Source organism: Gopherus flavomarginatus, chromosome 14, assembly GCF_025201925.1.
Source record: "Gopherus flavomarginatus isolate rGopFla2 chromosome 14, rGopFla2.mat.asm, whole genome shotgun sequence".
Taxonomy (NCBI): domain Eukaryota; kingdom Metazoa; phylum Chordata; order Testudines; family Testudinidae; genus Gopherus; species Gopherus flavomarginatus.
In genome coordinates this window covers 3,318,209-3,345,244 of record NC_066630.1, presented here as the reverse complement: position 1 = coordinate 3,345,244, position 27,036 = coordinate 3,318,209, and the positions used below count along the sequence as shown (strand labels likewise).

The 27,036-nt window shown below is 56.6% G+C and overlaps 1 protein-coding gene across 1 annotated transcript; it reads left to right on the top strand.

Annotated features, from left to right (window-relative positions):
* The first annotated feature begins 728 nt into the window (after positions 1-728).
* Positions 729-19,600, top strand: TUBB3 (tubulin beta 3 class III). Its single transcript, XM_050923354.1, has 6 exons — positions 729-1,672; positions 2,021-2,027; positions 9,560-9,685; positions 15,325-15,433; positions 16,516-16,626; positions 18,206-19,600. Exons 1-6 carry the CDS (start codon positions 729-731, stop codon positions 19,279-19,281), a joined length of 2,373 nt encoding a protein of 790 aa, XP_050779311.1. The 3' UTR covers positions 19,282-19,600.
* The last annotated feature ends 7,436 nt before the right edge of the window (positions 19,601-27,036 follow it).

Below are 27,036 nucleotides of genomic sequence, written 5' to 3'. Positions count from 1 at the left end.
GCCTTTAAAGTAGGGAAGAGAAAGGGTTCTTTCTTTGTCCTGCGCTCCAGCTAATCAATTACATTGGGCAAGGGATAAATACAGCCGCTGGGCTAGGAAGTGGAGTTGAGGGTTTGGAAACCAGGAAGGGGCTGGGGCCAAAGGCTAGGGCTCTCCCTCCTGTTCCAGTCAGGATTGCAGAGAGCAAGAGACCCGCACCCCGAATGCAGAGGAGCACAGAGTCCAAGCACACGTCTCCAGCTCCTCGCGCGGCTGTGTCCAGAGCCCCAGACGCCCCTGGGATCCAGCGCACGTACGTGGACGAGCATTTCACCCTCCCAGTCCTGCAGGTGCTTCTCTGAGTCCTTCCTTTTCTGAAGACAGCAAGTGCCCGTGACAAGGAGTTGGTCTCAGAGGCAGCTTGAAGTTCTTCAGCCCAGGGCATCTCCTTCCAGCCTGGGGGGTGCCCCATGGACCTGTCCTGTGTGTGTTCCCTCTGCTGAAGTCGCAGCACTGTCTGCTCTGGGTATCCTCTGCCAGCCGATGCAGGGAGACTGTAAACGCCACTTTCCAGGTTGCTGCACCAGGGAGAGTTGTTCTCCCAAGACTTGTTCCTTGAACACTCTGAGGGAGCAGAAACTCTTGGCTTTGCTCTGGCCAGAACCGCAGCAGCTGTGGTGGCCACACCTGCCTCTGCCCGTGTTTGCCAGCAGCAGAACCTGCCTGACACCCACCCCGAAGCTGTCGCTATGTCAACGCTGGCATCTCTGCAGATGCTGCTCAACTCTCTGAACTCCACTGCCCCCAGCAACAGGACCGACGAGCCGGCCAACAGAAGCAGCGCCTGGTGCCAGGGTGTCTTCATCCCCAACGAGCTCTTCCTGACGCTGGGCCTTGTCAGCCTGGTGGAGAATGTGCTGGTGGTCACAGCCATCATTAAGAACAGGAACCTGCACTCACCCATGTACTATTTCATCTGCTGCCTGGCTGTGTCCGACATGCTGGTGAGCATCAGCAACCTGGTGGAGACCCTGTTCATGCTGCTGATGGAGCACGGCATGCTGGTCCTCCAGACCAGCATCGTTCGCCAGATGGACAACGTCATTGACATGATGATCTGCAGCTCCATGGTGTCATCGCTCTCCTTCTTGGGGGCCATCGCCGTGGACCGGTACATCACCATCTTCTATGCCCTGCGCTATCACAGCATCATGACCATGCAGCGGGCGGTGATCATCATTGTGGGCATCTGGGTCGCCAGCACCATCTCCAGTAGTATCTTCATCACCTACTACAAGAACAACGCCGTCATCCTCTGCCTCATTGGCTTCTTCCTCTCCATGCTCATCCTCGTGGTGGGGCTCTACATCCACATGTTCTCCTTGGCACGCCACCATGCCAAGAACATCTCCAGCCTACAGAAGAAACGCACCGTCCACCAGATGACCAGCATGAAGGGGGCAGTCACCCTCACCATCCTGCTGGGAGTCTTCTTCATGTGCTGGAGCCCCTTCTTCCTGCACCTGACGCTGATCATCACATGCCCCAAGAACCCCTTCTGCACCTGCTTCTTCAACTACTTCAACCTCTTCCTCATCCTCATCATCTGTAACTCAGTGATAGACCCACTCATTTATGCTTTCCGGAGCCAGGAGCTCAGGAAAACCCTGAAGGACGTGGTGCTGTGTTCCTGGTAACTCGGGCATAGCCGAGGGGCTGAGGAGGCCTGTTGTAGCCGAGGTTCCTGCTCTCAGAGGTAACGGCAGCCCACAGCACAGTGGCCCCTAGTGTGCATGGGAGGCAGAGAGGCCATTTGCAAGGGGCACCGGTCAGTTCCTATCGGATGTTGGTGGCGGAAAACCAAGCAGGGCTTTGTTGTGAATGTTTTTGTTTTGGGGGTTGGAGACAGTTTAGCTGCTGAACGGCACCTAGCACCTTCCTGAGTGGATGCCTGTGCCTGCGTCAGCCCATCCCCTCCCACCCTGGGTCAGGTGCAGAAAATGACAGGGCCTTGGGCACAGCAGCTGCTGTTTCTGGCCAGCTTCCCGGTGAGGTCCCAGGGCACAGAATCTGTGGTTCTCCCATCACTGGAGAAATGCGTGAGCGAGTCCCAGCCACTCCAGGGCTACTGCTATGTTCTGTCCCCAAGCAGGGATTCCTGTAACTCCCTCTGCTGCTTCCTGCCCACACAGAAGGACTGGTAACTCCAGGCCAGGCTCTCCGTCTTGCCCAGCCCTCAAATCTTGCTGGCTGGGAACTAGACAGGCAGTGAGTCTGCCCTTCTGCACAGCTCACTCCTGCTGGCTACCTCCCCCTCCTGCTCCCCCAGTCGCTGGGCAAGGGGTGTGGAGCTCGGCGGGGGGGGGAGCACTCCCATTGTCACTGCTCCGACTCTACGGCACGGAATCATAGATTCATAAGCATGCCGGACTGGAAGGGACCTGGAGAGGTCATCTCAGCCAGCCCCTTGCACTGGGGCAGGGTCAAGTGAACCTAGACCATCCCCGACAGGTGTGTGTCCAGCCTGGTCTTAAAAACCACCAGCTTCTGCAACTTCCCTAGGCAATTAGTTCTAGTGCTTAACCGCCCTCACAGGTAAGACGTTTTTCCTGATGTCCAACCTGAATCTCCCTTGCTGCAATGTAAGCCCATTGCTTCTTGTCCTGTCCTCAGGAGAATGATTTATCACTCTCCTCTTTATAACACCCTTTTACATACTTGAAGATTGTTAGCAAGTGACTCCCCCACCCGTCTCACCTTCCCCAGACTAAACAAATCCAGTTTTTTTTCAATCTTCCCTCATAGGTCGTCAGCCTTTCTAGCCCTTTAGTCATCGTTGTTGCTTTCCTCTGGACTTTCTCCAATTTGTCCACATCTTTCCTGCAATGTGGTGCCCAGAGCTGGACACAATGCTCCAGCTGCAGGCTAATCAGCGCGGAGTAGAGCGGAAGAATTACATCTTGTGTCTTGCTTACAACACTCCTGCTAACACATCCCAGAATGATGTTCGCTTATTTTGTAACAGCATCACATTGTTGACTCATATTTAGTTTGTGATACACTGTAACCCCCACATCTTTTTCTGTGGTCCTTCCTAGATAGACATTTTCCATTTGTATTTGCTAAACTGATTGTTCCTTCCTAAGTGGAGTACTTTGCATTGGTCATTGAATTTCATCCTATTTATTTCAGACCGTTTCTCCAGTTTGTCGAGATCATTTTGATTTCTAATCCTATCCTACAAAGCGCTTGCAACCCTCCTAGCTTGGTATCGTCTGCAAACTTTACCAGTATCCTCTCTGTGCCATTAGCCAAATAATGGATGAAGATATTGAATAGAACCGGACCCAGGACAGATCCCTGCGGGTTCCATGGGTAACTACTCTCAGAGCACGCGTTTCCAAGAGCTTGATCTAGGCTGTATTTCTCCAGATTGCTTATGGGAAGGTCATGGAGCCAGTAACAAAGGCCTCACTGAAGTCAAGATATCACATCTTCCTTCTCCCCACCCCCATCCCTACCCCAGCCACAAGACTTGTTAAAAGACGGATGTTAGGTTGGTTTGACACGATTTGTTCTTGACAGATCCCTGCTGGCTCTTACTTATCCCCTTATTTTTCTTCCAGGTGTTTACAAACAGAGTGTTCAATTATTTGCTCTATCATGTTTCCAGGCACCGAAGTTAAGCTGCCTGGTCTGCTATTCCCTTTTTAGAGCTAGTGGCTGTATTTGCTCGTTCCCTTCCTCTGGACTCTCTCCCGTCCGAAGGAGTCTGGCTGGGTGTCTGGCACTGCCTGATGCTGGGGTCCCCCATGGACTATGGTGCCAGCTCTTAATATCTAGGCTTAGCCCCTGGGCTGCTCCTTGGGCCTGCTAGGGGCAGAGGCAGGCTACAGTTCCTGGCACCAGGAGCTGTCACCCCCTTACTCCCCCACCGCACAGTGCTGAAGTGTGATGGGAATGGTTACCTCCCCAGTCAGCCAGGTCTCCTGATGCCTGAGCAAACCTCGGGCTTCAGTGCTGGCCCCAGCACCCGGGAGGCGAGGGGCTGCCCCCCTTGGCACTGGCCTTGCCCTAGCACTATCATTCCCCCAATGAGGGAGGCAGGGTCACAAGGTAACTGAGGCACATCATGGAGGCTACACGGTGGGTCAGCACCAGAGCTGAGACTAGAGCCTGGGCGTCCTGGCTCCCACACCAGGGCCCCGTTCAGGACCAACCATGGAGCTAGTCCCAGTTAGGACCAGCCCCATGCTGCCGTGGCGGGAGCCCTTCTCCCTGTGTGGGCAGGACTGGGAAGCAAGTGGGGACAGCTGTGCCCCCCTGAATGCCCTGCTGTGCCATCCCATCTGCCAGGGGTGGGAGGAATGGCTCAGCCTGTGATAGGTCCTCAGCCCTTGCTGCCCCACGGTGTGGCATCCTCAGCCTGGCTGCTCTGAGGGATGGGCACTGCCCCGGGCACGGTGTCCTGGGGGGAGCAGTGGCAGGGCCTAGGGAGGGAGACAGGTCATTGCCCTGAGGAACAGCACACTGGGTCTCCCCTGCAATCCGGGACAGGCCCAGGGGCTGGCACAGGGACAGGAAAAGCCCAGTATGGCAGGCAGCAAAGCACATACCACAGACACCCCCATGCCAGTGCCCCTCCCCCTCTTGCCCACCACAGCCAGACCCATGCCAGAGTCCATGGCTCCCACACCCACCATAGACATCCCCCCCATGATAGCACCCCTCCCCCCAATGCCCACCACAGACATCTGCATGCCAGAGCCCACCCCCACATCCTCCATTGACACCCCCTATGCTAGCGCCCATCCACCCACAGCTCCCCCTCTGCTGACACTCAGACCCATACCCTGGGGCACACGATGGACACACCACACCATACACCCCCCAGGGGTAGAGCCTCCCCCAGCATGGCCAGTACTGGGCCCCTCTTCCCACACAGCCACGCCCCCCATGGGTGGGGCTTCGCCCCACAGAAACGCACCAGCTGGAGGCTGTGCTGGCACGCCCGGTGCCCTCTGCTGCCTGGAGATTGCAAAGGCCTTTGTGCTGTGTTCCCCATCCGGGGCCGTGCCAGCCCTGCCAGGACCCTCGCACACGCACACGCCTCGCAGCTATGCACATGTGTGCTGCCCCCGCGGCGCAGGCAACTGTGTCACCATCTGCAGGCGTCTTTCTCCAAACTCGGCTAACCTCCACGTGCGTCCCAGGCCAACCCCCCAGCATGGCCAGCAAGCACTGAGACCTGGGTGCCTCTGTGCAGCCAGGGGCGCTGGACTGGGATTAGGAGTGGGGGAAGGGCCCGTCTTTAAAGCCATTGGTTTGTGGGATGCTGAGCCCTGGTGCTATATGGGGTGCCCTAGGGCCGGCCCAGCTTAGGGGGCCAGGCCCTGGGGCAGCTCAGTGTGAGGCGAGGGCTAGTAATCAGCACATGGGGATCACATTGGCATCTGCCACCACACACTAGCGGAGGGCCCAGGAGACCAAGAGTTGCCTGCGTTCTTAGCAGAGGTGTTGAATGTGACCTGCACAGGAGCTTGGCCTTCTGCCTTCTTGGCTTTGCCACGGGGCTGAAGAAAGCCTGCAGGGCTCCCTGGAAAGGGAGGGGGCTGTTTGCGCCTTTGGGGCCCCCGCCTTTCAGGCCCTATCTGCCTTGTGGCAGGTTTCCAGATGTGGTTAGGCATTGAAAACAGCAGGATGAGGAATTTACAAAAGCACCATCCACGAGGTGGCTCTCTGCAGCCTTTGGTGCTTTAACGCCTTTGGCATCTGGCCCGGGGGTGCCCTGGAGAACCTAGACCTACCCCAAAAGGAAACGCCCGTCCAAGAGGTGGCACCTTCGGCATGTAGCCAAGTCCAGCAGGCGCTGGGGTTAAATGGGTGTTAGCCAAAGCAAGGAGCTGAAGCAGCCTGAGCAGAAATCAATCACTGCCGCACTCAGCTCCCACTGGTGTCTGTGGAGCTCAGTGTGCACAGAGCGCTGGCCTCCAGGCAGGTTTGTTTATTGGGGAGCAGGGAGGAGGAACAGGACACAGAGCCCCTGGCCAGAGCCTACGCCCAGCTACCAACACAGACACAAAGGTGCAGCTGTGCTCAGATGCCCCCATAGGGCACCCACAGAACCAGCAGGTCAAGGCTTTGGGATTTGCTGGTAGAATTAGAAGTAGCATCTTTCCAGGGGCCAACTCCCTCCCCAGTTATGTTAGCTCCCTGCTTGACCAGCACATCGTTCTGCAGATGGAGTATGTCAGGCAAAGGCACCTCCTGCCCTGGGAGAAGCTAGTGAGGAAGCCAGGACTCAGGCCTGCCTCTGGGATGGGTGCACCGGGCCCCTTGTGTTCTTGCTCAGTGGCAGGGTGTGGAAACCCACACTGGAGAGCCCTAGAGAAAAGGGCACAGGGTTGTGAGGACCCTGGGCATTCAGTGCAAATGGGCAGAGAGTCCCCCAGCACCCACGCCACCCCAAGGCACGTGGCCAGGCTGCCTGTATCACAGTAACAGCCATGGGGGAGACCTGGTGCAAAGAGGGGTTCCCTATTCACTACCCTCCTATGACACTGGCACTGCTGCAGGGCCTGCTCACTGCCAGTCCCATGCTCTGTGCCTGCCAGTCCCTTCATCTGTGCCACCAACACAGGTCCCATGGAGGGACAATCGTGGTGACCCCCCCAGCCCCTGGATGGGGGATGCTTGACTCCCCCTTCCACCCAGCTCAGGGTTTTTTAGCTGGTTTTGTTGCGGCTCCATGTCCCTTCCGAGCTGTCGCTTGCTCTCTTTTCTAGCTGGTGACATCAGGCCTCTATTTCCAAGGCCAGAGCTCCAGCCAAGGGGCTTCCCTCCCCAGCCAGCCGGGCTGTACATGCCGGGGGCGGCTCCCCTCAGTGTGCTGGTAGCTCGGCTGCTCTTCGGGCTGAGCTCAGCGTGCAGTCACTGGGCACGTGCACTAGCCCTGGAGGGCTGAGGTGTGTTCACTGAGCAAGGGCCCTGCACTGTCTGCACCTGGCAAGGGTGGCTGGGCCCAGATGTCTCCCGCGGTGCAGGGCTTGGAGGTCAGCGTTCCTTGCCCCAGGCGGTGGGGGGGGGGGGCAGAGAGGAGTTGGCAGTGGGGCAGTTTGGTGTGAAGGTTTCTTGCAACATCCCAGCAATGAACTACCCTCCAGCTCATCTCCCTCCCCACCGTCTCCTGCCAGTGTCCCATGGGGGGGACTCCGCCTTGCCAACTCCAGGGCTGGCAAACCTGCCCCAAAAGGCAAGTACCTGACCCTGGGGAAGGACTGAGGAATCCAGGACCCAGGAGTGAGGGCAGGGAAGAGTCCCCCACCCCACAGCCCCTGCCAGCCTCAGAGCATCCCTCCAGAAGCTCCCACCTCCGGTGGCACCACCAGTAACTAGTGCCTTGTGCCATGGCATGGGCATCACTCCCCAGGGGAGGGCTGGGCAGTGCCCTGCAGCACAGCGCGAGGGAATGCTCCTTGCTAGTGAGTTGGCATTTTCCCTTTGACAGTGGTTTGTTAATGGAATTACAGTTCTTAGCGTTGTACTTGCTGCGTCTCTGACCCCCCTCCCCCAGCTCCCAGCTGCACCCCCATCCCCACACACCAGCCTGGGACAGGCAGGTCCCAAGTACCCCTTTCCAGTGACTCTAGGCCCCAAGCTGTGTCGCAAGGATGTAGGCTCAGGGGGCCCAATTCTGCCCTGCCTCCCTGGTGTGAATGGAACTCGCTGGGTCACTGGCATGACCCAGGAGCAACGCAGCTGCCAGTCCAGGGAAAATCAGACCCAGGGGCCTGAATTGCTACGTGGTGCCCGAGGGAAGGTCAGATGGCCCCAGCCTGATGCTGCAGGCGGGTTGAGGCTGCGCAGACACAATGAAGCAGGCAATGCCTCGGGCAACCGGCATTACTGAGCCAGCGAGGGGGATGGGCCACAGCAGCTTCTCCTCCAGGCCCTGGCTGCCCGGGGGGAACTACCCCACTACAACAGCACCCCCAGGGTGTGCAGAGCCAGTTGTAGGGCAGGCTCAGAAAAGCCTCTCTCCCTGAAGGCTGTGCCAGCCTGGCTGCTCCAGCTGAACAAAGGGAGGTGACTAGCAGGCCTGGCCTGCAGTGCCTCTCCCCTCACACAGCGGCTCTGATGGGGTTTTTGTTCTTTCATTCTAGCCGCAGCAGGTCCTCCCACATGGCCTCCTTGAGCAGGGGCTGGCAATTCCCCTGCCTCCAGCGTCCCCAGCGTCCCCAGCAAGGGCTAGTTTTATGCTGTGCAAATATCCTGCTCAGATCTCCCCCTGCCCTGCACCCTGTAGCCAGTGGAGCCAGTAAAGCTGCTGTCCCAATCTCTAGGCAAAGTGGGTGAATCTGAGTCCCAGAGCCAGTGCTCCCGACCTGCCCCATAGCGGGTGTCTCTGAGGCTGGTGTGTGGTGCCCCTCCCGTGTGGTGAGTGCTGCTGGGACTCCCCAGGGAGATGAATAAGAGGGGCCATGACTCAATGACATGGGATAATGGCTGGGATAGAGACAGTGGCTGGGCAGGAACAGGGGCCATGCAAGGAACGGGAAAGGAGCCAGTTGAAAATCATGATGGCAGGAAATCCTCATTCACACAAGGAACAATTAGCCTCTGGAACTCCTGGCCACTAGGGCGCCTGGAGAGTCAGGGCTTATTAAGCTGCAGAGGAGAAGCGGCTGGTGAGAAGCTCCAGCCACCAGAGCGAGGCTAGAACCCAGCAGAACACACCTAGAGCTCGGGAAGGAGCCGCCCTCTCCTGGTTCGGTGCAGGATGGGCTGGGCAGGGTGCGGCAAGGAGCCACATGCCGCCTTCTGCAGCAGAGGATGCTGGTCACAGGGACTGGCACTGACAGGCGTTTGCCACCCTCCATGGCTCACTCTGCCTCCGGGTTGTGCGCCCCGTGTGTCTGTCTAGGCTGTGAACTCACCGGGACTGGCTGCTCCTGTGTCAGTGGGTCCTTGGGCACCTCCACAATAACCCAGATGAACCCTAACAACATCCCCTTGGGCTGCTCTGTGCTGGCAGCTCCTACCTGCTCAGGCCGGGGCTGCTCCTGCTTCCATTACTTGGACAATGGCAGCAGCTGAACCAGGCCCCCACCAGGCCCTGCACAGACTGGCCTTCCTTCAAAGCGCGCAGAAGGGGAAGGGCCCAGACGGGCGGGGAAGGAAGGATGGAGACACTGGGGGGCACTATCCAGACTGGCCAGCGCCCCACATGGACCCAGCGCTGAGCCCCTCCCAGGGGCCCCCTCGGTGACTGGGGCAGAGCCAGGGCTGGACCCAGTGCCGGAACCACCCCAGCTGCCCCCCCAACGCGGGACCCGGGCCGAGGCTCTGCCCCACCCCGCTGTATCTGGGGGGCCCCGGCTGCTCTCCGGGGCGCGGCAGCTGTTGCATTGTGGCGGGGCGCAGGGCGGGGGATGCGCTGGTGCTGATGCTGCAGGGATGTTGCAGCATTTGTAGCGGCGCCCGCTGATTGGTGGCCGGGCCGGGGTGACGTCAGCGGCCGGCCGGGTGCAGCGGCGGGCGCCTATAAAAGGCTCCGGCAGGCGCCCAGCGCTTTCCGCAGCCCCCGCCCGCTCCGCTCCTGCGCCCCCCGAGCCGCCTGCAGCAGCCACAGCCGCCGCCCCGGGCCAGCATGAGGGAGATCGTGCACATCCAGGCGGGCCAGTGCGGCAACCAGATCGGAGCCAAGGTACCGGCCGGGGCAGCTGGCGGGGTCCCGGGCTGCGGCTCCGCGTTCTGCCGGGGGGGGCGGGACGTGCCCGCATCGCCAGCCCCAGCCCGGCGCGGAGGGGGTGGGCGGTGGCTGGGAGCGAGCGAGCCACGCCCCGGCACTGCGGAGCTGGGAACAAAGGGATGCGCTCGGGGCTGTGCCCGGTACGGCACCGGCTGCCTTCGCTGGGACCCGCTGCCCGGGGTTGGCCGGGGGCTCCTCGGGGGCTGGCTGGGCGCAGCCTCGGGCCTGGGGGATGCTGTGGCGCAGGGCGACTGGCTGCTCCAGCCTCGTCTCTGTGCTCCCCCAGCCCCTCCCGGAGGCTGCTCCGCCGCAGTGCGGGTCGGGGCGGCAGGGTGGCTGCTCGGGGCAGCGCAGTGCCTGGGGCGAGCTGGCCCAGATGTTCTGGGGGGCGGGTCACCCACCGCAGAGGGTACAGGCTGGGTGGGTGGCACAGACATGTGACACTGCTGCCTGCACAACCCCTGCCAGCCCAAGCCCTATCTGTGTGAGGGGCTGAGCCTGGTGCGCCAGCCTGAGTGCCAGGGCTCTGACGGGCAGAGTGGGCCTCACAGCCCCCTAACTGAGGGGCTGTGGGCGTGACCTCTGCCTGGGGGGTGACTGGCATCAGCATGGCAGCTCCTGCCAGGAGCATCAAAAAAGCAAAGGAGGTGGGGCCCTTTGTTGAGCATCCTTCATGTGATGCCTCTTAGGAGGGAAAATGGAGAATCATAGATCATTAGGGTTGGAAGGGACCTCAGGAGATCATCTGGTTCAACCCTCTGCTTGAAGCAGGATTAATCCACCAAATCCCTAAATGGCCCCCTCAAGGATTGAACTCACAACCCTGCCCCAAAGCTCCCTGAGATGTGTGGGGTGGGCAGGGCAGCTTCTGCCCCTCACAAGGATGCTGCCAAGCCAGAATTTCTCCAGCAGTGGTTTGACCTGCCCAGGCACTGGCAGGAATGCTAGTGTGAATGGCTTTGTTCTGGTTTAACAAGCCAGATGCTTTCTGTAATTGCAAGCTGTGCGAGCTAGTGGCTAGAACCGAGGTCTGGGAGCCAAGTGTTGGCTGTGACCTTGCATGAGCTGCACCCTCCCGTGGGCCCCAGGCAAACCCTTTGACCCCTGCAGTAGAAGGGCCCAGCTGAAAGGCAGCTGATCTAGGGATGTCAGGAGCCCGGTGCTGCCAGGCCCCTTTGTCCTGACTCCCCTCCATGGTGTGAGCCCTGGAGCTCTCTTCAGAGCCCTGGCCTGGGTCCTGCTCCGTACAGAGCCACTCACTTTGTAGCTCGATCTGAGGGAGACGCTGCCGCCTGGGCTTTCTCCAGCTCTGGAGAAATGGTGACAAAGCAACCTTGGTTCTAGGGTAGGACAATAGCACTGAGCAGCCATGCTCCACCCCCCAACACATCATGGGTAACCAGGAGCCTCCTCCCGAATCCGAGCTGAGGAGCAGCAGCTCAGATGCTTGGTCCCTCTTTGGCAGGGGTGTCTTGTGGGAGCTGGAACAGATTTCTCCTGTTAGATTCGCACCATCGTGTGTGTGAAATGCAGCGATAACAGAGGGTAATTTCAGTCTTCCTGTAGCCAAGGGGGGAATGGCTAGTAGGCAACCCAGGCTGCAGCTGGGGCTTATGGGACATGGGAAGGTGTCTTTGTTCCAGGCACAGTGAAATACATGAATCTGGGGGGAGGGGAGGGGCCCGCTAACCCAGCTTGGCAATTGCATGTGTAAAAGATTTTGTAGGGCGCTTCAGCTCAAGACACCTGCTGCGGTGACTTAGCGTGTAACAGCTAATCATCAATCAGGCCTCTGGGGGCCATCTGTGCCTGCTCTGAATATAGAACAAGGCAAGTCTGCCAGGAGAGGAGGCTGCTTCCTGCCCTGTCCCAGGAGGGCTGGGGAGAGGGGGCTGAAATCAAATCAGTGCTCGGGAGTCTGTGTGCAGCTGCGGCTGAGTGCATCCAGCAGGGATGAAGGGGGGATGCCTTGTCATTATCCTGGTCACCAGGGGCCAGGAGAACACCTGCCACTAATAGGCCAAGTGGCTGGAGGAGGGGGAGAGGCCAGCTACCAAGCAGAATAATCAGCCCTGGAAGGTTGCCAGTGCCCATTTCCAGGAGGGCTTGTGGCACAAATCTCTGCAGCCCGTTTCCCCATGCATGTGAGGGATCAGCCCCCCTCTGCACTGGAAGTGAAAAGGCTCCAGGGCTGCTGGGCTTGGGGCTCATCTCCATGACTGGTCTCCCCTTGCTGGGACATGGCAGCAGGACAGAGCCCTAGATTCCCCCAGAAGGGATGAGAGGAGGGGGCAGGGGAGAAGGAAGAGGGACTGCGCATGGAGCTGTGCCTGGGTGCACTGTGCCACCCACTGGGATCTAACTGGTTAGTTTCCAGTCCCAGGCTCCAGCTGACCTGGAGCCGGATGGGGCAGCAAGAACCCTTGCTTACGCAATCCTTACCTTACTGCTCCAGCGCATGTCTTGCAGTCAGCACTTCAGATGTCATTCCCTGCGCGCTCATTGTTTGGGGAACCTCTGTATTTGCTACCTGAAGAGACTCATTTATATGTTAATTGGTATGAATAATTCATAAGCCCTGTAACTGACATGTCTGCTCAATGTGGGATGCAAGCTTCTTTGAGTGACAGCTCCTTGGAGCACTGCCTGTCTGTGGTGAGCTGGAGCCATGTCTGAGTCCTGGGTGGGTGATCACAGCACTTTCCACTCCCTGGAGGTTCAGATGGGCTCAGCTCTGTGTGGTCCCTTTAGCCTTAGGTCACTGGGGAGATGAGGTCACTCTGCACAGGGTGAGCAGCTGAACAGAGGAGCCCCACTGCAGGCAGACATTGCTGTGTATTTTAAGATCACCCTGACCTTGCAATCAGTTCCAATTTGTCCTCTTACAGCCATGGCTGCTGCTCTAAATTAGAGCTCAGTTTAGCAGCGCTGGCACAAAACACGCAGCATTGTCAGATGTAGGACGCTTCCCCAGCACTCCCCCAACACAGCATCAAGGCTAAAGCACAGGGCCGGCTCCAGGTTTTTTGCTGCCCCAAGCCAAAAAGAGGTTCCCCCCAAGGGCCAGAGCACCGCCCCTTGAAAAGTGCTGCCCCAAGCACAGGCATGGGACACTGGTGTCTAGAGCCAGCCCTGCTCAGCATGTTCCCCAATCCTCAAAGTTGAGTTAGCTTTAGCTCTCGCTCAGGCATTTGGCAATGAGTGTCCCTCCCCCCCTTGTGCAGCTCCACATGAACAGCACACCCCCGCAAGAGGAAGTGTCTCTTCTAAGGACAACTCCCACCCCAGAGGGAGCAGCCCACTGAGGCAGGGCACTGGGCAGTGGGAGAGGAATGCAAGGCCTCTGGGGGGTGAGGTGCTCGGTGCAGAGGCTGCATGGTGCTGTTGCGTTCAGGGGGCTTGTCTTGGCCAGGATTTCTCCACGTAGGGGGCTCTGCACAGATGGCAGCCCTTGTATGTGACTAGTTTGACCCTGGCGAGGGCACAGTGGCAGCGAGCAGCCTGTCCACCCCTCCTGCAGCACGTTGCTCCCTGCAATGCTGGGCCCTTGCTAAGACCTGGCCAGAGCCCAGGGAGTTCAGGAGAGCAGCAGATTCAAATGTGTTCTCTGGCTTCAGGCACCTTTGGCTTCATGTTCAAAAGCCTCCTTTCCCAGGGTGCCACTCGCCCTCTGCTGTCGCTGCTGCCTGTTACGAAACCCAGGAGAACAAAGGCAAGTGACTCAGCTAGTCTGGAGGTAACGGGAGGTCAGTGTGCTGCAGCACCATGGCTAGCTCCCATCTGGCGCGGAGCCGTCTGGTGCTGCACCGCCAGGCAATGCCGCAGTGTAGACAGGACTGGCTGCTGGTAGAGCTCAGCCCCCACAGGCTGACGGGGAGCCCGGCTGAGACGCGAACAGCTGGCATGGGGAGTTCCCTGCTCTGCTGAAAGGACCTGGGAGCCCAGCCCTGCGATCTGAGCCGTTTGTAATGCGTGTTTAACCATTGAACCTCTGGGAACATCTCACTCCTCGGGAGCGCTCCAGCGCTGTGGGACTGATGCGGTTCCTGTGCAGGATCTTAGCTCCCGCCCCGGGGTCTCACGCGAATGTGGGCTTCCCTTACGTGCCGGCTGCTGGGCAGTTACCGTGTTGCTGTTCCATGAAGGGCTCCTCGGCTCGCTGGAGGTTTGAATACCAGCATCTTAGCAGCCAACTCTGACCCCAGTGGGGACTCCCCTGGTGTCTCTGCCTGAGGAACTCTGAGCCTGTTGAAGTGAAGAGCTGGGCCTGATGGTCATTTACACGAGGGCCCCTCTACCCCACCGCAGCATACGGGCAGTGGAGAGAGCACTGGACTCTTATTCCGGAGACCTTGGTTCTGTGCCCAGTTCTCACTGGCCTGCCAAGTGGCCTTGGGCAAGTCACTTTCCCACCCTGTGCCTCAGTTTCCCCACCTGGGAATGGGACTTTGGATGTAAAGCTTTGAGACTGATGGATGCAAAGCGCGGTGTTACCCAATGACAAAGGGAGACCATAGCGCTGACAATCTTGTTGGATCCTGGTATATTCTTACCCATTTGGTGTTTGGAGCCTCAACATGGGAACAGACATTTCATAACTGGCTCTTCAGTCTAGCAGAGGGAGGTCGAACACCATCCCATGGCTGGAAGGTGAAGCAAGACACATTCAGCCTGAAAATAAGGTGTAAACTTTTAACTGAGCATATCTAACCATTGGCACAACTTACCAAGGGCCATGATGGAGTCTCCATCGCTGACCACTTGTACATCAGGGTGGGATGTTTCCCTAAGCTCCGCACTAGGGATTACTGGGGGGCAGGGCTCTGGCCTGTGCTGTGCAGAAGGTCCAACTGGATGATGATCACAATGGGCCCATCTGGCCTTGGAATCTGGGTACTTGGGTAACTGAGAATTCAGGCCTTGGTCTCCAAAGCTACCCTTGTCCCTGAGCTGTGACTTGCTTCCAGTCACTGTGAAGCTCACAGGTGGCACCTAATCAATGTCTCTGGGTCAGTCATCTAGTGCTGCCGGCAGGTCTGACTCTCCCTGTGGTCTTGGTAGATGGTGAGTGCAGAGCAATTGTCCCCTTCCCAAATCCAGTGCCTGCTCTGCTTTGCAGTGCCCCTTGACTCCTTATCCCTTCCTGCGGCTAGTACTTAGCCAGCCTCAACTCTCTGCCTCCAAGTATAGGGGCCAGGGGATTGAATTGTCGGAGACCCTTCTAGCTAACTAGCCAGAGGGGTTTCTGGCAGCAAGGCATCAGGCTGTGGAATAGCCTCCCCAAGGGAGCCTGGTCTGGAGTGTCTGGGGCTAGACAGCATGAGAGGAACCAGAGCTATTGGGGGACCAGCCCTGCACTGAGGTGTAGGGGGGGCATGGTCCACTTCAGAATCTGATTCTGGTCCTGCTCCTAGGTGCCAGGATTCACTCCACACAGGCCAAGCCGAAATCTTTGGCTGGCCTTTGGAGTGGGGCGGTTTGGCTTTGTTCTCTGGAGAACAAAGAAAACAGGCCTGGTGCCTCTTCTAGCTGAGTGCGGTGCCTGGCCCTGCCCAGGTGCCCACAGCTCTGAATGTCCCCTGCTCTTTCCACAGTTCTGGGAGGTGATCAGCGATGAACACGGGATAGACCCCAGCGGGAACTACGTGGGAGACTCTGACCTGCAGCTGGAGCGGATCAGTGTCTACTACAATGAGGCTTCCTGTAAGTCCAGAGTTGGCTGCTGCTCTCCCCCCGGGCCAGGCTGACTGGAGCAGTGTGTGACACATTACAGGGTTTCCTCTCTGGCCCTTAACAGTGCTGCCCCGGGCATATGTGTACTTACCCTGAGCCTCCTCTCCCGCTGTGCTCAGGCGGGGAGCGTGGGCTGTGAAACAGAGCTGTTCTGCAATGCCTGGCCAGTCCCTTCCATGGTGTCATGGTGTGGGAATGCAGGGCGGGTGGTGTGTCCAGCACCCCAGGGAGCATCTCTCCTGGAGTGCGCTCTGCTGGCCAGTCCAGGCTTGCAGGATTGTTCTGGGAATAGTTCCCCCTCTCATCCCAGCTGGAGGAGGTTAAGGTGATGCCAGCTGGTTACTGTGGTGCAGGGCCGGCTGCTGGGGTCAACAGGAGGGCAAAGCAGGCCCCTGACTCAGCTGTCTGGAATGGGCATTGGCATGGGGAGGGGGGCAAGTGAAACTCAGTTGGTGGCTGGCTTGTTGCTGCGAATGCCCATCTGGCCAGAGGGGATATGACCGCCGCCTGTGCTCCTTCCTCCCTTTGTGGCAGCTCATCAGAAGGGAGGAGATGCCTTCAGGAGTGCAGTGCTGGGGAAGTTCCCAGCCTTGCCTCAGTGCACTGCGAGTTCTGAGCTTGTCCCCAAATCCAAACAGCCCTGTGCCAAGCTCCAGCCTACGGAACATAGCGAGCTGGGCCCAGGTCTAATGGGGACTGGTGCACCACTAACTGGAGGGTGCTGCCAATGCCCAGGGGCAGAGGTTGGAGTCTCAGCAGATGAGCTGGCCCTGAGGATGGGTAAAGAATGGAGTCCTTAGCCTCTGTTCGTCAGAGGGTGGAGATGGATGGCAGGAGAGAGATCACTTGATCATTGTCTGTTAGGTTCACTCCCTCTGGGGCACCTGGCATTGGCCACTGTTGGTAGACCGATACTGGGCTAGATGGACTTTTGGTCTGATCCGGTACGGCCGTTCTTATGAGCTGGCTCTTCTGGACTCTGAGGCCAAGCAGTGGAAGCTGGTCCCATGGAGCCTTGCCAGTTAAGAGGGAACTTGTGGTCTCTTTTCCAGCTCACAAGTACGTACCCCGTGCGATCCTGGTGGACCTGGAGCCCGGGACCATGGACAGCGTTCGATCGGGGGCATTTGGACATCTCTTTAGACCTGACAACTTCATCTTTGGTACGTCCCAGTCCCCTGCTGCTGCTCTAACCCTCTCCTGCCCTGTGTGGTGCTCCTCTCTTGACCGCTAGTTGGTCCATCCTAGCTGCTCACTCAGAGCTCCTTCACCTGCTCCCCATGACACAGCTGCCTGCTGTCACTTCTCGTTGGGCCGTGTCTCTACCTCCGTGCTGTTCCAATAGTGCCTCAGTGTGAGGTGCTGCACAGCATGGAGATGGTGTCAGCCCAGGAGAGTTTAATCTAAGTAGAGCAGCCCGACTGAGGGTGGGGGAAGGGGACTAGCACATCCAGAGTGACCAGTGATGGGGCCAATGGCCTGTTAGAACTGCGTCGCTTGGAGGGAGGTGCGTTTTTAGCTTGGGGGCTGGGGGGATAAGCTCAGTAGAGGACAGTGAAGGAAGAGGACCTGCGAGGGAATTGGGTGGTTGGGACAGGGTGAAGAGGGTAGGGGGGCAAGGGGTAGGGTGTAGCTGAGATGAAGGGGCCTAGGGAGGACTGGAGCAAACAGCTGATCAGCTCAGGGCAGAAAGTCTAGACAAACCTGCGGGAACGTCACTGAACAGGGACGCTGAGCCTTACGCTGATTTTCCTCCCCATGACACTGAAGGCAGGGGAAAGTAGGAAAACGTCCCTTCTTCTCTGCTCTCACAGGGCCAGTCTATACGAGAAGCGCTACATTGGCTCCGTGCTGACAGGACAGCGCTCTCCTGTCAGCAGAACTACTCCACCTGTGCAAGGGGCTGTGTGGGCGGGAGAGTCTCTCACCCCCATAGCACCCGTGTGGACAGTGCTTAGGTCTCTGTAGCTTGTGTCACTTGGAGGGGGTGGCTGAAGTGACCTAAGTTATAGCGACATCAGCAGTAGTGGAAACCAGCCCAGAGGAGCATGTGACCAGGTGCTGGGAGGAAGAGCTCCACTGCAAACCATGGTTCTGCTGGGCCCTTGATGCCTGCGCAGGAGTTTAGCCCCATCTCTCCCATTGCCCAGGAAATGCATGCAGAGCATCTCAGAATTCACTACAACCATCCCTGCTGCTCCCCTTCCCGTACCCCACCCCTGCCCTTCGGGTCTCTAGCCTTAGGCAAGACTTAACTTTTTCTTTTCTGTTCTGAGATCTCATGCACTCAGCTGGTGGCTCCCCAGTGCCTGCCCTGCTACACGACTAGCCTGTAGCCCGTTCCCTGAGGCTGTCCATTCCTGAAAGCTGTCTAGTTCAGCTGTGGGGAAAGTAGAGAGGTCAGGGCAGCCTCATGCCATGGGAGTCACCATGGGGGGCTGATTCCCTCTGCCTTCCAGTGCCTCCAAACTTGCACATGGCTGCTCTAAGTGGTAGGTGGTGCCAGCCTGAGAGGGTTGATCCAGGCAGCTCCCAGACTTTGTTCTCATGCAACATCTAGCCTCTCACATAGCTCAGCTCTGCTGCACAGCAGCCCTTCCTGGCACATAGTGTCTGTTAAGCCCAGTGGCTGGACACACCCAGGAGAGACCAAATTCCTGCAGCAAAAGGCTCTGGTCACTGTTCACACCTGACTCCCAACTGATGGAAGCGAGCAGATTCACTATGTCTTCTCCCCCACAGGTCAGAGTGGTGCTGGCAACAACTGGGCAAAGGGGCACTACACAGAGGGTGCTGAGCTGGTGGACTCTGTCCTGGACGTGGTGAGGAAGGAGTGTGAGAACTGTGACTGTCTGCAGGGCTTTCAGCTCACCCACTCCCTGGGTGGTGGCACTGGTTCAGGCATGGGTACCCTCCTCATCAGCAAGGTCCGTGAAGAGTACCCTGACCGGATCATGAACACTTTCAGCGTGGTGCCTTCTCCCAAGGTGTCCGACACAGTGGTGGAGCCCTACAACGCCACCTTATCCATCCACCAGCTAGTGGAGAACACAGACGAGACCTACTGCATCGACAACGAGGCCCTGTATGACATCTGCTTCCGAACCCTTAAACTGGCCACGCCCACCTACGGTGACCTCAACCACCTAGTCTCCGCCACCATGAGCGGCGTCACCACCTCCCTGAGATTCCCTGGCCAGCTCAACGCTGACCTGAGGAAGCTGGCAGTCAACATGGTGCCTTTTCCTCGCCTCCACTTCTTCATGCCAGGCTTTGCCCCCCTCACAGCCCGTGGCAGCCAGCAGTACCGAGCCCTGACAGTCCCCGAGCTCACTCAACAGATGTTTGATGCCAAGAACATGATGGCCGCCTGTGACCCACGTCATGGACGCTACCTGACGGTGGCCACAGTCTTCAGAGGCCGCATGTCCATGAAGGAGGTGGATGAGCAGATGCTCGCCATCCAGAGCAAGAACAGCAGCTACTTCGTAGAGTGGATCCCCAACAATGTCAAGGTGGCAGTCTGCGACATCCCACCCCGGGGGCTGAAGATGTCTTCCACTTTCATTGGGAACAGCACGGCCATCCAGGAACTCTTCAAGCGCATCTCGGAGCAGTTCACTGCCATGTTCCGACGCAAAGCCTTCTTGCACTGGTACACAGGTGAGGGCATGGACGAGATGGAGTTCACAGAGGCAGAGAGCAACATGAATGACCTGGTGTCAGAGTACCAGCAGTACCAGGATGCCACAGCTGAAGAGGAAGGGGAGATGTATGAAGACGATGAGGAGGAATCTGAGGCCCAGGTTGCCAAGTGAAGCCTCTAGAGTTGGCCTGCATCAAGTTTCTTACCATGAAGGTCAAGCTTCTACAGCACCCTACTGTCCAGCGTGGTCCTCCGTCTTCGCTACTTGTTAGCCGAGTACTAGACAACATCTATTTAGTTGCTTCTGATTAAAGAGTCCACATTTTTAAATCATTCTGTAGTTACTAACCATCTCCCCTCCCCATCCTTGAGTTAGCACAGCTGTAGCCCGTCCTCATGACTCTGATCATGTCGATGACCCTGATGTTTAATTTTTTTTTACTGGTTTGTGTCGGGTTTTTTTAATTTTTTTTTGGAATACTTAATAAATGTATTGCTGTCCAGTACTTCCTGTGAGACCTTCCTTGTTCCAGCCCCAGGACTTAGCAATGGGGCGTCAGACAAGTGGGTTTGGTGGGGAACAGGGGGATGCTGCTTGTCAGTTGTGAGCAGAGTGGGGGTGCTGTGCTGCCTGGGGTGTGGAGAAGGACTTTGATTCATTAGGCTCCTCCGAAACTCCTCGCTTTAGCCCCTAGAGAGAGTCCGGGAGTTGGGAGAGGGCCTCAAGCTGCTTTGAAATGCCAGCCTGAATCCCTACGTGTGGAGCCTCGGGAGCAGGCAGACCCTTCTGCGCCACGCCCAGAGATCCCTTCCCAGACCCATCCACAAGGGTCACGCACATGACAGCTTGTATTGTGCCAGCTGAGGACTCCCCACCAGTTGAGTCTGCTCCTCCTTGGAGTAGCTGAGCAAAGGGGACACTCCCACTCAGGCCCACCAACAGAAATTCCGGGCGCCAGGGGGGCAGAGCCGGGGGTGGAAGTGACTAATCCATCACTTCCAGGATGGCCTGTGGGGCCCCGCAAAGCACAGGCCCAGAGCTGTCTTGTGCACCTAACAGCCCTGCAGCGCACCCAGGCAATTCCCCACTCCCCCCATTGGCAAGCCTGCTCCCACTCCACAAACATCCCTGCAACTGAGTTGCTGGAGTTAGCAGGGGGCAACTGTCTGCTTGTAAGAAGCATTTATCCTTCAGTCCTGACACCCCAGATCCCTACCTGGGTCTGAGTTGGCAGAGGGGCCAAATGACAGATGTGGGAGCAAAGGTGGAATCCTCCAGAGGAGGCTTTTCTGGCAGGATTTCAGTTCCCTGGCCCATGCTAGCCCAGGCCCTGGAAGCTCTGCAGCAGGCTGGGCCCAACGCCACAACAGGGAATTCAACAGCAGCAGGGGGTAAAGCAGACAGCGGAGGCTCTGCCAGGGGCAGCCTGGGCTGACTGTCTCCACATACCCATCACTTTGCCCCTACACTCTCAGTATGCTATGGGTGTTTGGTTTGATAACTGCTCTGCAGAAGGGAGGCAGGTGCTGGAGGCAGCAGGGTGACCAGACAGCAAGTGTGAAAAATCAGGACGGGGTGGGAGGTAATAGGAAACTATATGAGAACCCCAAATATCAGGACTGTCCCTATAAAATTGGGACATCTGGTCACCCTATGTGGCATCCTGGCAGGCTGTCTGGAATTGTGCTCATCCCACACGTGGGCTGGGGAAATCCAGCAGTGATCAGAAGTGGAACTAACAAGTAGTTCACATCTCAGTATTGTTTCAGGCTCCACAGACTCAACACTGCCCATCCTGCCCCTCCATTCGTGGCCCAAAGGCGCTTAGATTCTGGCACATGTTCTGCTTGGTGCGATGGCTGGATTTTTGCATCATGTTCCATGGGTGAGGAAGGGGTAGAACAGCCCTGCCAAAGCCCTAGAGTTCAGCCCAGTGCACACGAGCTGGTCCTGTCCTGGGGTAGGATAGAACCATCCTTTTGGGGGGGGGACATCTTGAATGGTTTGGTTTGGAAACGGTGGCTGATGCCCCATGGAAGGCAACTAGGCGCTGAGCTTCATTGCAAGGGGTCTGTTGGCACAGTTGCCACCATCTCTCCAGCTTTCCCTTTAGACAATGGATGACTTTGCAAGTCTGCGTGCACCCCCCTGCAGGTGCCTTTCATGTTTCAAGCTTCCTCTCTGCCCCTCAGCTGAAAGCTGTTTGGATTTCAGTGGCCTCCTAGGGTAGAACCACAATAAAGTCTTGGGTCCAAACGCTAGCAGAGACGATACTCCAGCTGCCAGCAGGAAGCTACCTGGCTGAGGCACTACTGGGGTGGAGAGCATGGCAGAATCTTGGCTTACCAGTGCTCTGTAAAGGTGCTGATCGTGGTGGAGGGGTTGCTGGTGGTCAGAGGGATGAGGCTGGTGGTGTCTGGGGCAAAAGGCAGAGGCCACATCAGCCTCCTGCCTCTCTTCCCTATAGACCTCACCTCCCACACTGACCTAGGTAGGAGCAGTCCTGTCCTGCAGGCCTTGCCCTGGATGGTCTCCTGGGAGGGAAGCTGCCGCTGGTTCTTATTTCCTCGGCCGGCTTAGGGAGCAAGTTCCCATCTGCAGCAGGGCGCACCCTGGGGAGACATGGGCACTGCTGCCTCTGGCTTGGATGAGGCTCCAGCTAAGTAGCCGAGTGCTGGGCCTCACTTACAGTACCCTATCCCCTTTCCAAGGTACTGCAGTGTTAACCCTCTGCTCTCCAGGGCCACAGACTGCACCCTTCCTCAGCCAGGCATGGCACAGGTGGGCACATGTGGTGCTGAGAGCCATGTATCGCCCAGCCCTGGTTTGGGGCCAGGATGTGGTAGTGCCCAGCTGGAAACAGAGCTCACCTTGCTGGCCAGGGACTGGAGGAGCTCTGGGGCCAATGGGGCAGGGCACAGGCAGAAGAGGTGGGGAGGGTGCCCCCACTTGCTCTAGTCCAGGGCCCTACAAAGCCTTAATCTGCCTCTGTACCAGTGGGTGTGTGACTCAGGTCAGGATAGAGGTGGTGTGGGGGACAGTGCACATGTGGGCCACATTACCCATGTGTGTGCAGTCAGGAACTGCTGCTAGCTCATGGGCACCTGCCTTGTGTGAAAGTCTGACCCTAAATGCTGCTGGGCCTCTGACCCTCCTGGACAAGAAATTGCTGCTACACTCAACACCTTTCACCGTGAGCCCCAGAAAACACTGCTGACAGTGGGCCCCACCAAGAACAGCACGAGCTCCCTAGTCTTAAAAGGGCTACAGGAGTCCAGCTGGAATAGCCCTATATAATACAGGCCCCCCCAGACCCCTTTACCGTTGGGGTCGGGCACTGTTTACGGAAGGCCCTGGGCCCTCAGCTGGGATCAGTGCTGCACAGACACAGGGTGAGAGCCTGTCCCTTCCCCCAAGATGAGGTTACATCTGTTGTAAGACAGACACGGGGTTGTGACAAACAGGAAAGGGAAGGGCAGTGGAGAGAGGCTCTGTGGGGACACAGCCTAGCTAGGCCCCTGGTTTTCAGGCTGAGTAAAATGGGTTCTGATGACACACATAAACAGGAGCGCTGAATGCTCCCCGGAGCTCTCCGGGCCGGCCCTGGCACATGGCCACGTGCTGCAGACAGAACAATGGCAGCAGGTCTTGAGGAAAGTTTGACAGAAGAGAAGGGAGCAGCTTTGGGGGTTACTTTGGGGAGAGCATTCGGTGGACGGGGCAGCGGGCAGAAAGTGCCAGGGGCTGGTAGAAGCAGCCAAATGAGTGACAGAGGCTGGGAGCACTTGTGTGAGAGAGAGAGAGATGGTCAAAGCAGCGGGCCAGGAATGTGAGCCGGGCGTGGCCCTGAGACTGTCAGGCACTTCAGAAGAATATTCATTAGCTTTGCATTTCTCTAATGCCACTTTGCTGTTGACCGCAAAGCATTTTACAGACCCGAAGTCAAGCCCACAATGCTCCCCTCAGGCAGTATTGCCAGCCCTGGTTTACAGCTGGTGCCGGGATTTTCAAGGCCGCCCGGTGAGTCAGTGGCAGAGCCTTGGAGAGAACCCAAATCTCCCAGTTCTGGGTCTTAACCATTAGCCTCTGATTCCTGTCATCCAGCTCCCCTAGAGAGATGGGGGCTGAGTGGGGAGATTGGATGAAGAGAAGCCTAAAGCTTGTCTGCCCGAGTGGCCTCGTCTTCTCCAGAAATCTCTATGCCCTCAAACCTCCAGGAGCCCACTTTGCCAGCTGAAGCCTGACCAGGGACTGGCATGGGGTGAAGGAGGAGCCAAGCCTGTTGTGTCTGTGTGCCTGGGTCAGGGCAAACAGGACCAAAGGAGACATGGCCGTGCCTGGCAGGGAGCCGAAGCGTGTGATTGCCTGGGGTTACTGCTACAAATCCACAGGCTTCTCCTTTGTTGCGAGGCTGCTCTCTATGGGATCTCTGGATTTCATGGCAGCAGTGGGGCCAGAGCTCAGAGCTTTACTCCTCCAAAGCACAACCCTATGCCATTTGCATTAAAGGAGAATCTTCATGTGCTGTTAATGTATCTGGCCTATGACACACCACTTGAGCAGTTCTGATAATAATCAGTAGAGGGCAGCACTGCAATACACATGAGCCAGCTAATTGCAGCTGAGTGCAACCCAGATAAACCCATGAATTTATGGGGCCTTAAATATCCCCAAACAGATGAGCAGTATGAATTGAGAAGAGCCCAGCCCAGCCTGTTGACCTGCATTTGGAAGGTCACAGCCACTCTCTCACTCTGAACACACCATCCTGCAGGTGAGGCAGAGGAGCAGGCCTGGTCCTGAAAGGGCTCAGGGGACGGCGGAGCGGTGGGGAGAGACTGATGGGGAAAGGAGGGAGAGAGAACACAGAAGGGAAAGAATCCCCCAAAGGAGAACTGGGGAGAGTGCTAGAAAGCAGCGCTAGGGATACTCAAGCACTGGAACAGGGCTGGAGGAGAGGCGCCTGGGCCGAGACAGAGGGGGGAGGAGGAAAGAGCTGTGGGGCTAGATTGTCCAGTGCTCAGCACCTAACATGTCCAGCTGCTCTGCTGAGCCATTCTGCTATTCCAGCCCTAGCTCCTGACCCCCAGGCTGCAGGTCCCCAGAGCAGCCCGTGGGATGGGGTAGGAATTGACCCCCTGCGGGCCATCATGGTGGCTTCTAGCTACAGCACCAAAGCCCGGGGTCCACCCACCACAGGGAGAGGCAGGAGATGCTGCCCCTGGGCCCGATCCCTCGCCAGGCTGGAGGGTGACAGCTCAGAGAGCGGAACCTGCCAGCTGGTACCAGCTCTACTGGGCAACTCAGGGCCTGATGCTGCTGGGCCATGGAGGGGCTCTCTGAGGACAGGGCAGGCTGCCAGGACTCAGGAGAGGCCAGAGGGTCTGGACTCGGTTCCCCTGGTGCACTGGGCAGGTGCACAGCAAGGCCGGGAGCCCTGGGTACCTAGTTAGTTTCCCTTGCAAGAGGCGCTGGGGCCTTGTGCGCTGGGCCTGGTAGTCCTGCAGCTGTCCCCGTCCAGTCCAGCCAGAGGTGCTGGAACTAGGGGGCTGCCCTGCCGCACCCTCTGGCCTGAAGGGGTTTCCATCCTATGCAGGGGTAGTTAGTTCAGTGGCTCTCAGCCGGTGGTTTCCCCAGGAATTGACATTAGGGGGGGTGTTCGAATTTACAGGGGGCGGTGTCAGGGCCAATGAGATATACAGTATAAAAAAAGATATGAATAAAGTAAATGTTTTGTTAGGATAATGCAAGTTACACCAAAACACATAACAGGTCTAGATTTCTAAAAAAATATTTAAAAAAAAATGTATTTAATTTAAATTGACTTTTGAAAAGTAAGCCATCATCGGATAAGAGGGCAGTCCTCTCATGGATCAGTAACTGGTTAAAATATGGGAAACAAAGGGTAGGAATAAATGATCAGTTTTCAGAATGGAGAGAGAGAAATAGTGGTATCCCTGAGGGGTCAGTACTGGGAACATTATTGTTCAACATATTCATAAATGATCTGGAAAGATGGGTAAACAGTGACATGACAAAATGTGCAGATGATACAAAACTGCTCAAGATAGTAAAGTCCCGGGCAGACTGCGAAGAGTTACAAAGGGATCTCACAAAACCGAGTGACTGGGCAACAAAATGGCAGATGAAATTCAACGTTGATAAATGCAAAGAAATGCACATTGGAAAACATAATCCCAACTAGCCATATAAAATGAAGGGGTCTAACTTAGCTGTTACCACTCAAGAAAGAGATCTTGGAGTCATTGTGGACAGTTCTCTGAGAACATCCACTCGGGTGTGCAGCAGCAGTCAAAAAAGTGAACAGAATGTTGGGCATCATTAAGAAAGGGATAGATAATGAGACAGAAAACATCATATTGCCACTATATAAATCCATGGTACGCGTACACCTTGTACACGAGTGCAGATCTGGTCGCCCCATCCCAAAAAAGACATACTGGAAATGGAAAAGGTACACAGATGGGCAGCTAAAGTTATTAGGGTTATGAAACAGGAAGAGAAATTAAAATGACTGAGAATTTCCAGCTTAGAGAAGAGATGACTAAGGGAGGATATGATAGAGGTCTATAAAATCGTGACTGGTGTGAAGAAAGTGAATAAGGAAGTGTTATTTAATCCTTCACATAACACAAGAACTAGCAGTCACCCAATGAAATTAATAGACAGCAGGTTTTTTAAAAACAAAAGGAAGTACTTCACACAACATAAAGTCAACCCAGGGAACTCTTTGCTAGGGGATGCTGTGAAGACCAAAACTACAGGATTAAAAAAAAGAACTAGATAAATTCCTGGGGAATAGGTCCATCTGTGGCTATTAGCCAGGATGGGGAGGGCTGCAATACCATGCTCTGAGTGTCCCTAGCCTGTTTGCCAGAAGCTGGGAATGGGCAACAGGGGATGGATCACTTGATGATTCTGTTCTGTTCATTCCCTCTGAAGCACCTGGCCTTGACCACTGTTGGAAGACAGGATACTGGGCTATATGGACCATTGGTCTGACCCAGTATGACCATTCTTATGTAAAAATCTAGTATAATAATAAAAATGTTTAGTACAGAAACTCCCCAACATAATGACCTCTCAAGATAGCAACGATGTGAGAGAACAACTTTGGCAAATAATGCATTTTAAAAATCTTGGCCTACTAGGAAACACATTTATATAAGTTTCCATTACCAGTCACAAATCTAGCATTCTGGAGCAAAGTGACTAAAATATAGTCCAACAAACAAATGTTTATTTAACGTGCCCCTCGCTTTTCCCTCCACCGCACTCCACTCACCGGTGTTGTCCTTGGTCAGTGGAGACTCAGAGTTCAGAGGTGCTTTCACGTGAGTACACCTCCCAGGTGGGGGGCAACAAGGCACCTTGCTTGTTCCTCCAGCTGCTCACTGTTCGCTCTGGCCATGGCTGTTCGTTGTGCCACCGTTCACTCCACCGCTCTGTTGCCAATGGCCCTGTGCCATCACCTTCTGCTGCCACCTGCCACTGTGACCTCTGCGAGTTGGTCTCTTGAGGATCCACCAGCTCTCAGTGATTTCAGCTGAGCTCTCAGTGCGGGAACCTCGCTTGCTGCTAGCGCAGTCTGGGCTGCCTCTTCCACAAAAACACTGTCCCCACAGGAACACTGTCCCCACAACAGGACTAAGCACTTAGACCTGATTGTCAGTGATTTCAGCTGCAGTAGTCACTTAACAGAACAAAAGACTCTCTATGGAGCCTGATCAGCTCTGTCTTTAAACAGTGGAGAGGAACAGGTCCCCACCCTCTCTCTTGATATCTTCAAATCATCACAGGCTAAGTACAGTTCTACTGCCCTTTACTCATACAATAAGAACAACAACATTTCATTCCCCCTCACCGCTCATTCAAGTGATTTGTAACCCAACCCCAGCCAAAATC

What these genes read in the sequence shown, in the direction of transcription:
- TUBB3 (XM_050923354.1), top strand. Translation starts at nt 729, where the DNA reads ATGTCAACGCTGGCATCTCTGCAGATGCTGCTCAACTCTCTGAACTCC. An exon ending in GCAACCAGATCGGAGCCAAG is followed by an intron (nt 9,686 to 15,324) that starts GTACCGGCCGGG and finishes CTCTTTCCACAG; the next exon opens with TTCTGGGAGGTGATCAGCGA. An exon ending in CTACTACAATGAGGCTTCCT is followed by an intron (nt 15,434 to 16,515) that starts GTAAGTCCAGAG and finishes TCTCTTTTCCAG; the next exon opens with CTCACAAGTACGTACCCCGT.